The sequence below is a fragment of the Theropithecus gelada genome, chromosome 16 (assembly GCF_003255815.1).
Source record: "Theropithecus gelada isolate Dixy chromosome 16, Tgel_1.0, whole genome shotgun sequence".
NCBI lineage: Eukaryota > Metazoa > Chordata > Mammalia > Primates > Cercopithecidae > Theropithecus > Theropithecus gelada.
In genome coordinates this window covers 11,527,335-11,542,297 of record NC_037684.1, presented here as the reverse complement: position 1 = coordinate 11,542,297, position 14,963 = coordinate 11,527,335, and the positions used below count along the sequence as shown (strand labels likewise).

The 14,963-nt window shown below is 52.2% G+C and overlaps 1 protein-coding gene across 1 annotated transcript in view; it reads right to left on the bottom strand.

The window, feature by feature from the left end:
• The window catches only part of MYO19 (myosin XIX), a 52,837-nt gene that overhangs the window by 2,802 nt on the left and 35,072 nt on the right, over window positions 1-14,963 (bottom strand). Inside the window, 14 exon segments of the mRNA XM_025361264.1 lie at window positions 421-717; window positions 1,230-1,315; window positions 3,117-3,246; window positions 3,356-3,522; window positions 5,362-5,465; window positions 6,210-6,280; window positions 7,826-7,933; window positions 8,987-9,139; window positions 9,495-9,671; window positions 9,933-10,046; window positions 10,337-10,458; window positions 11,585-11,658; window positions 13,263-13,434; window positions 13,881-13,971. Of these exon segments, the coding sequence (XP_025217049.1) occupies window positions 421-717; window positions 1,230-1,315; window positions 3,117-3,246; window positions 3,356-3,522; window positions 5,362-5,465; window positions 6,210-6,280; window positions 7,826-7,933; window positions 8,987-9,139; window positions 9,495-9,671; window positions 9,933-10,046; window positions 10,337-10,458; window positions 11,585-11,658; window positions 13,263-13,434; window positions 13,881-13,971 (1,866 nt within the window).

Here is a 14,963-nt window from a genome sequence, read left to right as displayed (position 1 = left end):
TTAGGGAGGGATCTTTTTTTTTTTTTTTTGAGACGGAGTCTTGCTCTGTCGCCCAGGCTGGAGTGCAGTGGCCGGTTCTCCGCTTACTGCAAGCTCCACCTCCCGGGTTTACGCCATTCTCCTTCCTCAGCCTCCCGAGTAGCTGGGACTACAGGCGCCTGCCACCTCGCCCGGCTAGGTTTTTTGTATTTTTTAGTAGAGACGGGGTTTCACCGTGTTAGCCAGGATGGTCTCGATCTCCTGACCTTGTGATCCGCCTGTCTCAGCCTCCCAAAGTGCTGGGATTATAGGCTTGAGCCACCGCGCCCGGCCAGGGACGGATCTTGTCCCAGCCTCAGTCCCACTCCCACTGTGAACTTGTAGGCTTTGGTCCTGCTGTTCTCAGGAACAAAGCTGTCATGGCCATCACATACAACGTACCTGAGGCAGTGCTCGGATGGATGTGACACCAGCCTGGTCTTGTTGTGCTGTCTGGACGGAGTAGCTACTGGGGCTGCCCCTGGGGAGCTGGAGGCAGGCCCAGACCACTAATTTCCTCTGAAAGCTGCTTACACCCATTGCTGTATTGGCCAGGACCAGTCCCAGGGGCCAGAGGCGGATTATTGCCTCCAGGAACCTTGTCTGCAGCGGCGAGGTGCTCAAGGAACAGGGAGCTTGAGAGAAGTGTTTTTCTTCCACACCGTCCAGTTCTTTAGCAGCAAGGTAGGCCATTCTGATCTTAAAAAGCAAACATCCCTTTATAGCTTTAGATTTATCTAGCCCTCTTAGCAGAAAATGGAAATCAAAACTATCTTTAACAAATCATGTTAACAAGGTGAACTGAAGGCACCTGGTTGTGAACAGCTGGCTGCCCTGAACCAAACTGGTTCCATATGGCACAAGTCTATACACCCCAGGCAACTGTGCTTAGGCCTTACATATGCTACTTGAAAACAAAAAAATAGCCCATTGAGATATAACTGATATGCCATAAAACCCAGTCTTCTAAAGTATACATTCCAGAGTTTGGTATATTCCCAGAGTTGTTTACACCACTCTTTACCTTCATAACCACCCTGCAGGGTAGGTGTTACTGTGCCCACCGCATACACAAGGAATATGAGGCTCACATGTGAACAACCTGCCCAAGGCCACCTGCATTACAGTGGCAGAGCCAGCATTCCCACTTGGGTCCATCTGGTCCCTAAAACTGATCCACTGCCCACCCCGACTTCTTGGGTCTTACTTACTCTCCACTTCTGCCACGCGTGCTTGATGACTGTGGCAGCTGCATGTAGCCTCTGGATGTGTTTCCGAGTTAACCAGGAACGAATGGCTAAGAGGTTCGCCCAGAAACAGGAGAGATAATAAAGGAGCCATTAGAGCTGTCAGTGACCTGGCTGCAGCAGCACCACTGTTGCTGTCAAACTTTCAAATACGTATTTTTTTTTCAATAAATGACTACCTTGTGCTACAGATAACGTTCTGAAGTCAGTACATAAGGCAAAATTGGCTTTTAAACATTCCTTACACTGCCCACACACTTGGATACACCTACACAATACAGTGAAGGGGCACTGGGAGCCTAGACTGGCTGAGGGCCCAGCAGTCACTTCCCGTCTCAGGCTTGGTCCAGGTCAGCACCCAGGGAATGGGAGGGGTCTGGATTGTCTGTGCCTTTAAAAATTGGCTTTTTTTTTTCTTTTTTTAAATCCTCAGTTGAATTTGGTCGCTTTATGCATCCCTGATCTCACATCACCATATACCCAAACACTGATACAATTAATAGATGGTGGTAATTTTTATTCCCTTCTCTACAATTTCAGCATATTCTTTTTGTTTTGTTTTTTCTTTTTTTTTTTTTTTGAGACAGGGTCTTGCCCAGGCTGGAGTGCAGTGGCATGAACAGCTTATTGTAGCCTCAGTAAGGCCGTAGCTTCAATCTTCCAGACTCAAGCAATCCTCTTGCCTTAGCCTCTAGAGTAACTGGGACCAGGGCACGTGCCACCAGGCACAGTTAATTGTTATTTTATTTTTTTTGAGACAGAGTCTTGCTCTGTCACCCAGGCTGGAGTGCAATGGTGCAATCTCAGCTCACTGCAACCTCTGCCTCCTGGAGTGAGGTGATTCTTCTGCCTCAGCCTCCTGAGTAGCTAGGATTACAGGTGTGTACTACCACACATGGCTAATTTTTGTATTTTTAGTAGATACAGGGTTTTGCCATGTTGGCCAGGCTGGTCTCAAACTCCTGACCTCAAATGATCTGCCTGCCTTGGACTGCCAAAGTGCTGGGATTACAGGTGTGAGCCTCCACGTCCAGCCATTTTTTTTTTTTTTTTTTTTTTTTGTAGAGATGAGGCCTCCCCATGTTGCCCAGGCTGGTCTCAAATTCCTGGGCTCAAGTGATACTCCCACTTCAGCCTCCCAAAGTGCTGGGATTACAAGAGCGAACTATTACGCCCAGCTTCCTTATACAATTTTTTAATGCCTACACACACAGAAACACACCTTACAAGGATGGCATCACCCTAAATATGTAGTTTGGCATCTAGGTATGAATATCATTTTGGAAGTGGTTCTCCATTAAATTTATAATAGTCTTCAAAAACACTTAGCTGCATCATAGGGACAGTCCAGTCCCTCATTTGGCTACGACATCACCAGTTAGATATTTGGGTTCTTTCTAACACTTTTCCTTTTCAAAATAAGACCACTATGAACATGGTGGTTAATACATCTTTTCATTTGATGAACTCCTTTTGGTTTTTACCTTCTCCTTAAATTCATTTAAGCCCTAGAGCCCAGCAGGTAATGGTTTGAGTTGTCATAAAGGGAAAAAAAAGTTGGCCTAAACAGCTGTCAGGGTCTGAGAAAGAGGAATTAAAGACGACGTTTAGCCTCCACTTCTTCCAGAGTACCTTTGTTTATGGAGTGACTTGGTTTCCATTGAACTGGAGAGACATTATGGGTGAGAGGGATAGGGAATCTGAATCCCAGCACACCACAGGGACGTGCCATCCATCTCTTCAGGCTGGGACACAGCTTCAGGAGATGGGGACTTGATGAGCCATGTTTCAAAGGAAACCAACATCCTGTGGAGTCTGTGTGCAGTGCTGACAGGTGACCTGCCCACCTACCTGCCTGGATGAGCATGGCGGCTCGCTGCTGCCGCACCTCCTCTCGGTGCCGGTGTCGCCTCCAGCCACCCTGGATGCAGCGGGCACACTGCTCCAGCACCTGGGCACGCCCGCATTCCAGAAGCTCCAGCTGGGAGAAAAGGCATCCACTGAGGGCAGCCTCTTCTCCCCCTGCCCCATCCTGCTGAGGAGAGCACACAGCTGGCCTCTGTAACCTCCTCATCCCCAAACCAGCTCACCATGGAATCAGTAATGAACACCTTGGTCCTGCCACAGTGCATGGGGGCTGGCATGGCCTCAGCCGAGTCACCAGGTGTGGCTGCTGCCTGAGTTAGGACCGGCAGAGTGTGGAGAATGTCCTGGATGAGAGGTTCAAGCGTGGCTTCCTCGCTGTGTAGACACCATTCTGGGGGAGGGAGATGGCCCTATCAGTGCATGGTCGTTTCTGCATGCCTCTGTGGCCTGAAGAAACTGGCTTTGGCCTCCCTAGCACTCTACAGGTCTCTTTCCTGCTGTTTTTGGCTCTAGCCATTTTTTCCTCGTTCTTTTGGAGGAAGCCACCAACAGCCCCTCTATTGTCCCTCAGGGCACTGGCTGTTCCGTGGAGCCTTGGAATATCCACTTGCGCCTGTGTGTCCTGGGGTGTCCTACAACCTCTACTGCCGTGAGTCCCTTTGGGCAGGCTGGCAAAGGGTACCTGACACCTGGAAGGGTGACTCTTTCCAAGCTTGGATTCCCAGGCTGCTCAGCCAGCATTTGTTTCCAAGGCCACAAATGCATATCCTGAGGGCCAAACAGGGCAGCTAGGCCACTCCCTCAGCCCCAACCCCTCACTCCCCACCATGTATGGGAAAAGGGAGATGCACTCCCAGCCCTTAGTTTGGGAATCTTCTATCACAAATAAAAAGAATAAATTAAAAAATAAATTTTAAAAAATCCCAGCCCTGAAAAGGTCCCGCGTCCCACTGCCTGCCCTCCCGCAGCTCGCAGGGCTTACTCCTGGAGAGGGAGGATTTACCTGAGGACTCTGACCACCTTAGCTGCCCAGTGCCTCTCTGGAGACAGAGGCTGCCAAAGGAGACACCACAGATGAGAAACAGCAGCAAAATCAACCAGGGGCCAGAAGGGCTTTGGGCAAGAGACATGGAACAGGACAGCATGGAGAGGGAGAAGAAAGGAGAAAGGGTGAAAGAAAAGTGAAAACTGCCCAGGAGGGGAGGAAACAAGAGGATTGCCCCCGTGGCTGTGAGAGGCCCAGGGTAAGGCTGGGTGGGAGGGGCAGTGGTGCTGGGCTGGGGTCCTGCCGAGGCGGGGCCCCCCGGCAGCCTGTCCTTGGCCTGTTCTCCCTCTGCCTGTGTCTGGGTCCCGTGGCTCCCACAGCCTCAGTTTTATCTGCATGCTAACAACCCCCATATGAGGGCCTCCAGCTCTTTCCCTCGAGACTAAAGCCTGCCCAAGTGCCTTGCAGACTTCTGCACTGGACAAGTCACCCACGCCCAGGCTCTTGAGCCTCCCTGAACCTCTCTTCCTCTTGCTTTTCCCTACTGCCCAGGCTAAGTTAATTTACTCTTTTCCTCTCCCTCTACATCTAGTCAAGCCCCTACCAAGACTGACCAGTTTCTTCGAACAAACATTTCCCGACTGTGCCCACATTTCTTGTTTCTCTCTACTGGGGCAACTTTGCAGCCTCACTCCCACGGCCCTCCATGGCACCCCCAGAGTGGGCTCCAGAAAGTGTGAGGCTGATAGAGTCATTTGCTCCCTCCCCTGCAGTGCCTGCTCATGTGCCCAGAGAATAAAGTCCAGATTCCTTGATGGAGCCCTATCTGCCACTCCAGCCTCACCTGCCCCAGTTCTCTGCCTCAATGAACCAGCAACACAGATCGGGCGGAATTCCTCATACCCACACTGCTGCCTCAAGCCTCCGGGCTTTTGTTCAGATTACATCTGTCATGTGGACCACCCATCACCTGGCTAATCCAATTTATTCCCAGATACTGCCTCCTCCAGGAAGCCTTCCCCAATTCACAACTCCCCAGCACCACCCAAAGCATCCTGCTCATAGCTCTGCCTTTCCACTTTCCATACTATTTGTCTTTTTTGAATCTGTTTCCTCCACTGAACCAAAACCAGTGCTGTGTTTTATTCACCAGTAAGCCCCAGCCCCTAGCCCTGAGACAGGGCACAGGGTAGATGCTCAGTAAACTGTGGTTGCACAAATGACTAACACATGGGTCCCACTCACCAGGGAGCCCTTTGGCAGGATATGGGCTGTGGGGGCCAGAGGATGTGTGAGGACGAAGCCTTCTCAGTAACTTGTATCGTTCTACAAAGTTTTGGTGAGAGATCCTGGAAGCCAAAGCAGGCAGAAGGAGAGAATTACTTCATCTGTGAGCCAAGTACATGGCTCAGGGCTAAACGGAAGTTATTCTATTTAATCTGCTCAACAAAACAGCACGGTGCTGCCCTCCCTGAGTATCCCCACTGAATGTGAATGTGGTTTTGGAGCGATTTCTAGGATCACTTGGTCGGAAGCCCATAAAGACTATTTAAAATGGGCTCTCCCTGCTGCCTTGGTCTACCAACACAAAGCATCTCTTGTGTTAGTAGGGGATCTGTGGGCTGCCTCCCTCCAAAGGGGTTGACAGGCCTCTCCCCAAACAACTGGACCACTCCTATGATGCAGACATGCTTGGCCACATCTCCCCTCTGACCTCTCCGACCCCACAGTCTCCTCTGCTTTCCCAAGATCTCCCTGCTACCCATCAAGGCAACACTTCTCAAACAGCTGATGGCATCTGATATCTGCACTTCCTCCCAATTGCTTGTCAGCCCTCCTGAGTCTGGCTTCTGTCCCCAACATTGTACCAATGTGGCTTTCGTCACAGTCATCAGCGGGTACAAAATAGTGCACAATAAGTGAATGGATAAACGAATGGATGCTGCTCCCTAGTTCCCGGTTGACTTCTACAGACCAGCCTCTTTCTCTTCATCTTCACATCTCACTTTGGGTTGTGCAGGCTCTTGCCCTATGAGAGTCCCGAGCGCCACTCTGCACTGGCCCTGCACTGTGCCGTGATCGAGCCCACTCACCGGATGGGGAAGCCAGCAGCACTGATATGGATGGTCTCCACGAGGCCACAGGCCTCCAGCTGGCTCAGGACCTGCAAGGGTGGGGAGACAGGGTAGGCACCTGCAGCACGGGGCCAGCAGGCCAGAAATGCCATTCCTCTCAGCCCTTCTTAGGCCCTGGCCAGTGCCGAGCTGCAGGCTCTCCCAAGGCTTGGCTAATCGAGGGACCTTGAAAACAAATCTCCCTGCAAGGAAGGGTCCTGGTGGTCCCAAGTCCCCCTCATCCAATGTGTGGCTTCTGATACAATTGAGGCAAGTGCTGTCCTGTCTCTGTCTCACCCTGCCCTCAGTCACTACTACACAGCCCAGCCCAGGCAAATTTCCAGTTTGGATTGGTTTCATTGTTTGCAGGCATTAGAGGGTGGTTCACAGCTGAGAGGCAGGGAAGATTATACTATAAAGATTCTTCGCCAGGCGCGGTGGCTCAAGCCTGTAATCCCAGCACTTTGGGAGGCCGAGACGGGCGGATCACGAGGTCAGGAGATCGAGACCATCCTGGCTAACCTGGTGAAACCCCGTCTCTACTAAAAAATACAAAAAACTAGCCGGGCGAGGTGGCAGGCGCCTGTAGTCCCAGCTACTCGGGAGGCTGAGGCAGGAGAATGGCGTGAACCTGGGGAGGTGGAGCCTGCAGTGAGCTAAGATCTGGCCACTGCACTCCAGCCTGGGCGACAGAGCGAGACTCCATCTCAAAAAAAAAGATTCTTCTGTGACCTCAACCCAGGTCTTTACCACAGAGCTAAGCTGTCCTGGCTACAAACCCAAAGGCCACATCTACCAGGCCACACCTTCAGCAGGGCCCAGCATTCACCCCTTATCCACATCCCTCAGAACCTAGAACCCCAAGAAAAGGGCAGTTGCTGGCTAGAATGCTTTTGTTAGATTAGAAAAAACTGATACCGACTGAGTGCAGTGGCTCACGCCTGTAATCCTAGCACTCTGGGAGGCTGAGGCAGGCAAATGACCTGAGGTCAGGAGTTCGAGACCAGCCTGGCTAACATGGTGAAACCCCATCTCTACTAAAAAGACAAAATTTAGCCGGGTGTGGTGATGTGTACCTGTAATCCCAGCTATTTGAGAGACCGAGGCAGGAGAATCACTTGAACTCGGGAGGTGGAAGTTGCAGTGAGCTGAGACTGTACCACTGCACTCCAGCCTGGGTGACAGAGTGAGGCTCGGTCTCAAAAAAACCAAAAAAAAAAAAAGAAAAAGAAAAAAACGATACCTCCAGTGAGAAACAGTTACACTGTATGGGGACTGTATGGTGATGCAGACTTTCAACTTATCACAAGAGACACCCATTCCTCTACGCAGCTTCAGTCTCTCATCAGGGTACAAGGCTCGAAGAACAAGATGCACTGGAACTTGCCTCCTGGCTAGGCTACCATGCACAGACTACACAACCATACATGCTTGCCCTGCCACAGCAAGGGATATGGATCCTCTCTCATGTCAGGCCTGGCTGGAGGGACCACCTTTGTTCACTCCATTTGGAGCAGATGTCCTGCCCTGCATCTCTCCAGGGCCTTGGCCAGATGGGGCTTGGTGCAAAGCAGCTTTGGCCCGGTGTTAATTACCTCCTCTTGGACGAAGGTCTGTGCCTGGCCCTGGCTGTTGGGCTTGATGCAGCGAATGTAATGGGGCGTGGTGCTGTGTAGGACCTGCAGAAGCTGCTCCAGTGAGGCCTGCAGATGAGAGACCATGGGGTTAGGTAGGGAGAGGGGCTGCCCAGGGCCATCACCTGGGCTCTGGTTAGTAACTACATCAAATGCCTCCAGTGGGCCTGGAACTTTCAGGATCCTGAGACCAGGAATCTCCTGTGCAGGGATGACTGTTGCAGGCTCTCAATGAGCGGGCTCAAAGCACATTCCTCTCCCGACTTCCCATGCTCCTCACCTCTGTCTTCAGGGACCCTTCTAAACCTGTGACCCTCCCCCTGACTGGTCTCCCTGAATCCAATCTCCTCCTCCTTCCCCTCCCCGCTTCTCCCCAGAGCAATCTTCTTAGGAAAGAACGATCTCAAAACTCCCTGCCATTCATTCAGCAACAACTGTTATCATTCAGCTCATCCTGTGTGCTGCAGGCTGTGCCACAGGCTGCCTGCTGCCATGTCAGAGCTCAGTCCAATGGGCCACACATGTTGGATGAACACCCTTGGGGGTGTGTCTGAGGCTGGGTAGGAAGGTGCTAATCAAACCTGGTTTTCTGTGTGTCTCCTCAAGGAGGTGGTGATAGAGCTAAAGTCTGAAGGATGAGAAGGACTAAACTAGGAAAAGGGGCATGGAGGATGGGAGTGAGGTGGAGCTGATGGGGCAGTGGTCAAGAGTATCCCAGGAAGGTGGGGTGGTACATGCAAGGGCTGAGGAGCGGTAGAAAGCAGACAATGTGAGAAAAGTGAGCAAGGGTAGGGTTAGAGCAGGAAGCTAGATAGCTGGGGATGAGCCAGGTCAAAGAAGCTCATGTAGCTGATCCTCTGCTCATGAGCACCCCACTGGCAGAGGGTGAGAGACTGCATAGTGCCCCCATGGGCCCCTAGGCTTCCCATCATATACCTGATAGCCTATTTGTCTACTGTTTCTGTCTTCCACACTGAAGTATAAACTCCAGGGAACTGGGACCACATCTACTTGACTTGTCACTGCTCCCCAGCAAACAGCACTGATCCTGGCAGGTGCTCAATAAATATTCGTGAGACTGCAGAGTGAAGCAAGCACCTCCCATCAGCACATTAGACCCACCTTGAACTTGGATACCACGGTCAACACAGGGTTCCTGCTCTGGCCAGAGGGTTCCTCCTGGGTCTTCTCTTTGGGATTAGTAGGAAACAGCCCCATGAGCAGGGGGTCCCAGGATTGCTGCAGGAGCCTGGTCAGCTCAGGTGGGACAGGGTCCTGTTGAGAAATGGCAAGAGCAGCAGGTGAGGGCAGGTGGAGCTTCTACCCAGAGCCATCCACTGCCCACCCAAGCCGCAGATGACAGGGCTTCCAGGTAGGACAGGGCCCAAGTCCAAGAGAAGGTCCCCGGGACGACCAGAGACCTGGAGACCCAGTCTAACAAGGGTGATCTCCAGGCAGGTCATGCTTGATTAGTGGAGACCTCAGGCAGGTGGGCCCAAGATGGTGATTCTGGATTCTGGGAGGAGGTTCAGGAGAGAAAGGACTCACGATGGGAAACTACTATGTCTGCATAGCAAAGACCCAGCATCTCGTTTCTCACAGGCCCCACAGGGCACGGCCCAGCCCGTACCTTGTTTTTCTCCACCAGGCCTGCTGTGTGGTACCGCACAGGCCCCGCATAATGCACCACAATGAAGCTGGGCTCTCGGCTGAGCTTATTGTGGCCCAGGCAGGGGCTACCTGCTAGGGCAGTCTCAATGCGTGTCTGGAGCTGGGCTGCGCTGCTTGGTCTATTGAGGCGGCATTCCTGTGGGATGGGAACAAGGGGTCAGCCACCAAAACGACAGTGTCTCACCACAACCCTCACTGTCCCCACCCTGTGGCCCCCATGACAGCAGACATCACACAGGCATCATAGTGTCCCTACCAGGGAGGAAATATAGCAGTTAGCAGATCTATTTGGCAAACTGGGAGGAGAGAGGCACAGAGAGGAAACAGGATAATCACGAAGGCTCCAGAAAACCCAAAGGCCAACTCTGGTGCTTGGCTCATTAGCTGACCTCCCCACCTCATTTATGAGGGAGCAGATGCTGATGGGGCTCCCCTCAATGAGATCCAAACAGGCCTGGTTGTCCTGGTAGTTGACAAATGACCACTCCAGGCCCTCAACTGCATATTCCTCCTAAAGAACAAGGTGGGATGGGGTGGGAGAAGGCAGCTGTGGTCTGATGTCCTGAGGAGCCACCCACGGCTGGCCTCGGTACCACAGCATATTCCAGAACAGCATCAAATAAACAAAAGTATATCAAAACATTACATTGTACTCCATATGTGCAATTATTATTAATCAGTTAAAAATAAAATAAGAAGGAACAAAAGGCTTCTAATCAGAACCTGGACTGGGGCTGGAAGGTCAGGAAGGGATTGAGGATCCAAAAGAAGGACCTGCCCCCTGCTCACCCCATCCCTTACCTGCTGGGCCCTTAGGTAGTGAGCCACAAAGTGCTGCTGCAGCTTCTCATTGGCGTAGTTGATGCACAACTGTTCCAGACTGTTGTCAGGAAATGACTCAAATCCATACACATCCAGCAGGCCTGGGAGGATGGCAGAGAACCCATGGGGCCACTGCAAGGAGCAGATGGTGGATAGGGGACCAAGGAACCCAGGGTGCCTGGGCCCCTGCCAATGCCTTATACTTGGCAGCCTGGGCATGAGGCTGAGTGAGCATGACATCCGTGGTGGGCAGAACATACCTTCCCCATGCTCTACCCAAGGTGGCTCCCATCTCCACCCCATTCCCCTGTAGAACTCAGAGCAGGCAGGAAACCCAAATGAAGTGTGAAGACAGCCCAGAGCATTGGGCCCATTTTTGAGTCTGAATTTTCTGGTTCTGATAGGCACCTCCTGTGAGGAAACCAGGTTCCAGGCAACATTTTGTGTTAAATCTAGTTTGGAGGGCATTGGTCTCACCAGCCAATTTGGTGCCTAGAATTCCACCATTCCATGAGCAAACTGCACTGGTACCTTTAAGCTTTATTTCGTCCTATAACTGACTGTCCCACCTAGAGTTATAACCGTGTTGACCTCCCTCAGTCATGTCCTCTAAGTCCCTTCTTTTTTTTTCCCCTGAGATAGGGTCTTGCTCTGTTGCCCAGGCTGGAGTGCAGTGGTGTCATCACAGCTCACAGAAGCCTTAAACTCTTAGGCTAAAGTGATCCTCCCACCTCGGTCTCCTGAGTAGCTGGGACTACAAGCATGTAGCACCATGCCTGGCTAACTCTTCTGAGATGGGGTCTTGCTATATTGCCCAGGCTGGTCTCCAACTTCTGGCCTCCAGTGATCCTCCTGCTTTGGCCTCCCAAAATGTTGGGATTACAGATGTGAGCCACTGTGCCAGCCTCCAAAGTCCCTCTAATTCAGCTCTTTCCTCCATCCCCCACTACTCTCCTGCAATTAGAGCTGGGTCTCTGGGGAGAAAAAGGGCTCTTTCAGATAAGGCACTGTTGAGCCTGTCTGGAGAGTTATGGACTGCTCAGATGCAGGTGCAGGAGAGCAGAGATCTTGCCCTATGCTGACAGGCAGATGCAAGAGGAGACACGGGTACAAAAAAGGGAAAGGAGCTGCCCAGAGTCACACAGTGGATCCAGCGCTCCTGCCTCTCCATCCAGAGCTTTATTGCTCTTTTTCTGGAGTGCTCCCAGCACAGTGAGCCCTTGCTACCTATGAAAGTGGTCCATGAGTCGGTGTCTGCACAGATGCTGCTGTTGATCACTGATACCAGCCAGTCAAACAGCCTGTTGGGGGAAGAGAGTGGACTCTGGTGAGAGAGGGTCTGGCTGAGTCAAGGGGTGGTAAAATTGCTCCCCTAGTCAGGGTGCTACAACCTGGAGGGCCCTTATATTCTGAGCCTGACAGGTCAGAGGCCAAATCTTCTCCTCTTGCTTCCAGCCCATCACGTCTTGACCTACTACAGATGAAGGCTATGGGCATGCATGTTCCCAGGTACACACAAACCTGGCATGTCCTTCTGGGAAGATTGAGCACAGGACAAGCTCAACTCCTAGGCTGGGCAGGGAATGGGTCTATATCAGTCACATGGTTCGAGACCCAGTTAGTGTCTTGGGAAGGGGCAGATGGGCCTGGGTGTGGTTTGTAAATAACTGAGTTCATTGAACACCCCTGCAAAACTCTACCTGTGGAGCCCAGAGCTCAAGGCCCCACCATAGCCCCCGATGCAGTTCTGCACAAGTGGGCCCCCAGTCCTGAGGTCAACAATGGCATCCTCCACTCTAGAACCGGCCCCAGCCCAGAGAAGATGAGGCTACCACACAAGATGCTGACACGTACAACACTATACAGGGGTTTCTTCCTCACAATTTTACTTAAAGTAATTGCTCTGCAACTTTTTTCACTTCAGTAAATAAACTGGCTCTTTTTGCAACAGGGGCTGTGCAAACGTCTTGTGGTCAGAAGCTCACTCTATCTGTGTTCATCACACTTTATCTGCTCATCTTGTAGTGACTTGTAGGCAAAGGCTTTAAAAGTCTTTGACCTCAAATTGTGACCTGAAATTAGCTTTGAGGCAGTGGTAACTAGTCTCTTGCTGAAATGGATTTAATCTGGCCCCAGGTGCCCTGGGCCATTTTCAACTCAGACGATCTTGTTCCCCCAGCAGAGCTTCTCAGGCTCTTGGCTCTTTGTGGCATTTATGAAAGCAGGGGACCCTCTCCTCAGAAAGGTGCCCAAGGTCTCATGTGCATATGCACACACATATACCCATTCTGGCTCATCTCAGAGGATTATAGGCCCCTGAAGCCCTTAGAAGGCCTGCTGAAGAATCTCAGAACTCAAAGTGAGAAATTATCCTTAACCACATGGCCAGAGGGTGGAGGTACCCATGTAACCTACCAGAAAAGGGCAGGACCCCACCTCCACCACTATGCTACAGGCTGTGGGATGAGCTTCTGGCTTTACCACAATCTATCAAACTCCTAGGTGATGTACAAGGGCACAGGGAGAGACAGAGAGGCCCATTCATCCAAGGATCTGAAGATGGAACTGCAAAAGTTCTAGATCACCTTTGGGGCCTGCTTTGCCAGCAGAGAGTTGAGGCTTCCTTCACCTTGCTGAGGCTAAAGCAGGCTCCTGAACTTTAATAATGAGCTGAATCCTGGTCAGGAATGTAGCAACTTTCCCACTCAGAAAGAGGCCACAGGCGCTGCTTGGGGAATACCTGGGAGCCGTGCCCTGCTGTGTCCAGGGGTTTGAGGAGCAGGGAGAGGAACCAGTCTGTCTTATCCCCCACCCTGGGCCTGTGTCTATTGCCTGATGTTGTCTGGCCCAACCCCGGACAGGAAGAGCACCTGTTGGGAGGGCAGAGGCCAGAGTAACTGCTCACCGCGCGTAGATTAGTTTGGCCAGGCAGTCTCTGCGGGTGTCACACTCAGCTCGGGGGCAGGGCTTCCGGAACACCTGCTGCTGCCTTCCTGCCCTGATGGTTCTAATCTGCATCGTCTCCAGCAGCACGTCCTCCGGGAGCCCCAGCAGCAACGATGCCGTCCTGACAGAGCCTGGGAGGGGCGAATCCTCTTTAGGCAAATCACTCTCCATCCAGTCCTCTTCATGAGGCACTGTGAAGTCATCACAGCGGGACCATGACTTGCCCAGCTGGACAGAAGAAACCTAAGTTCTGATCAGTGAAGTGACTCACCAAAGGACTCCGTAAGCGGCAGTCAGAACTCAAACCCAGCACTTCCATGTACCAGTCATGCTGCTGCGTACGGGACAAATCACTTTACAAACCTCTGACCCACTTCCTCATCTTTAAGATGGGGACAATACTGTCTGCCTCACCAGACAGGGTGAGGAGTAAATGATCCAGTGCCAGGCCCTACAGTGGGTGGCTTAAGCAAGGGCATCAGATTCCAATTTTCACCATCCGGCCTTGCACCCAACCCCAGCAATGCTGGCAACCTTCCAGAAAGGGCCTGCCCTATCCCACACCCTTGCCCCTCACACTTGGCATCATCCATTGGCTGGCAGGGCTGGGCTTCATCCTCGGAGGCAGCAAACTGGATATTGCCAAGGTGCAGCAGTCCAGCTAGGACCTGGGGGGAAGAAAAGGACGGTTGGGAGCAGGAGAGGGCGTGAGCTGGGCCTACTCTGGGAAGAGCTGTTCTGCTGAGTACAATCACAGCAGAAGGGCAGCTCCCGATCATGGCCCAAGTGTGCCCATCTCTGCCAGGCACAATTGTATACAAGTTACATGCATTGCCTCATTGCATCTTTTCAACAACCTGTAAGGTATGTGCTATGCCACTACCTGTGATAGAGATGAGACTGAGGACACATGCTTCCTGAGGGAAAAGGCGGGATGAGAATCCAGGCTGACTTCAGATGTCTCCTGGGGCAGCCCGTGGGCCCCCATGCCTGCCCACCCTCTACCTCTCTGACCCCTGCTCTCTAGGAATAGACTGGTGGCTGGGGGCAGGGCTGCTTCTGTGTGCCTGCTGGAGGCTTGTTTCTGCTTCCTTGAGCCCTTTCCCACTGCTAGGCTTCTGAGAGCCGAGCCTGCTGGAATAACTGTGACCTTAGTCTGTGTGTGATGGGTGGCCCTTTGCCTTTGCACTCAGCGTTCCAGACAGACAAGCCCCCAGGGGCTATAGACAGAAGCTCCCCTCACGCTGCCAACGCCCAGCAACTTCAAAACCGTCAGACCCAGCTAGGCATAGTGGCTCATGCTTATAATCCCAGCACTTTCGGAGGCTGAAGCAGGTGGATCACTTGAAGTCAGAAGTTTAAGACCAGCCTGGGCCGGGCACGGTGGCTCAAGCCTGTAATCCCAGCACTTTGGGAGGCCGAGACGGGCGGATCACGAGGTCAGGAAATCGAGACCATCCTGGCTAACACAGTGAAACCCCGTCTGTACTAAAAAATACAAAAATCTAGCTGGCTGAGGTGGCGGGCGCCTGTAGTCCCAGCTACACAGGAGGCTGAGGCAGGAGAATGGCCTGAACCTGGGAGGCGGAGCTTGCAGTGAGCTGAGATCCAGCCACTGCACTCCAGCCCGGTCGACAGAGTGAGACTCCGTCTCAAAAAA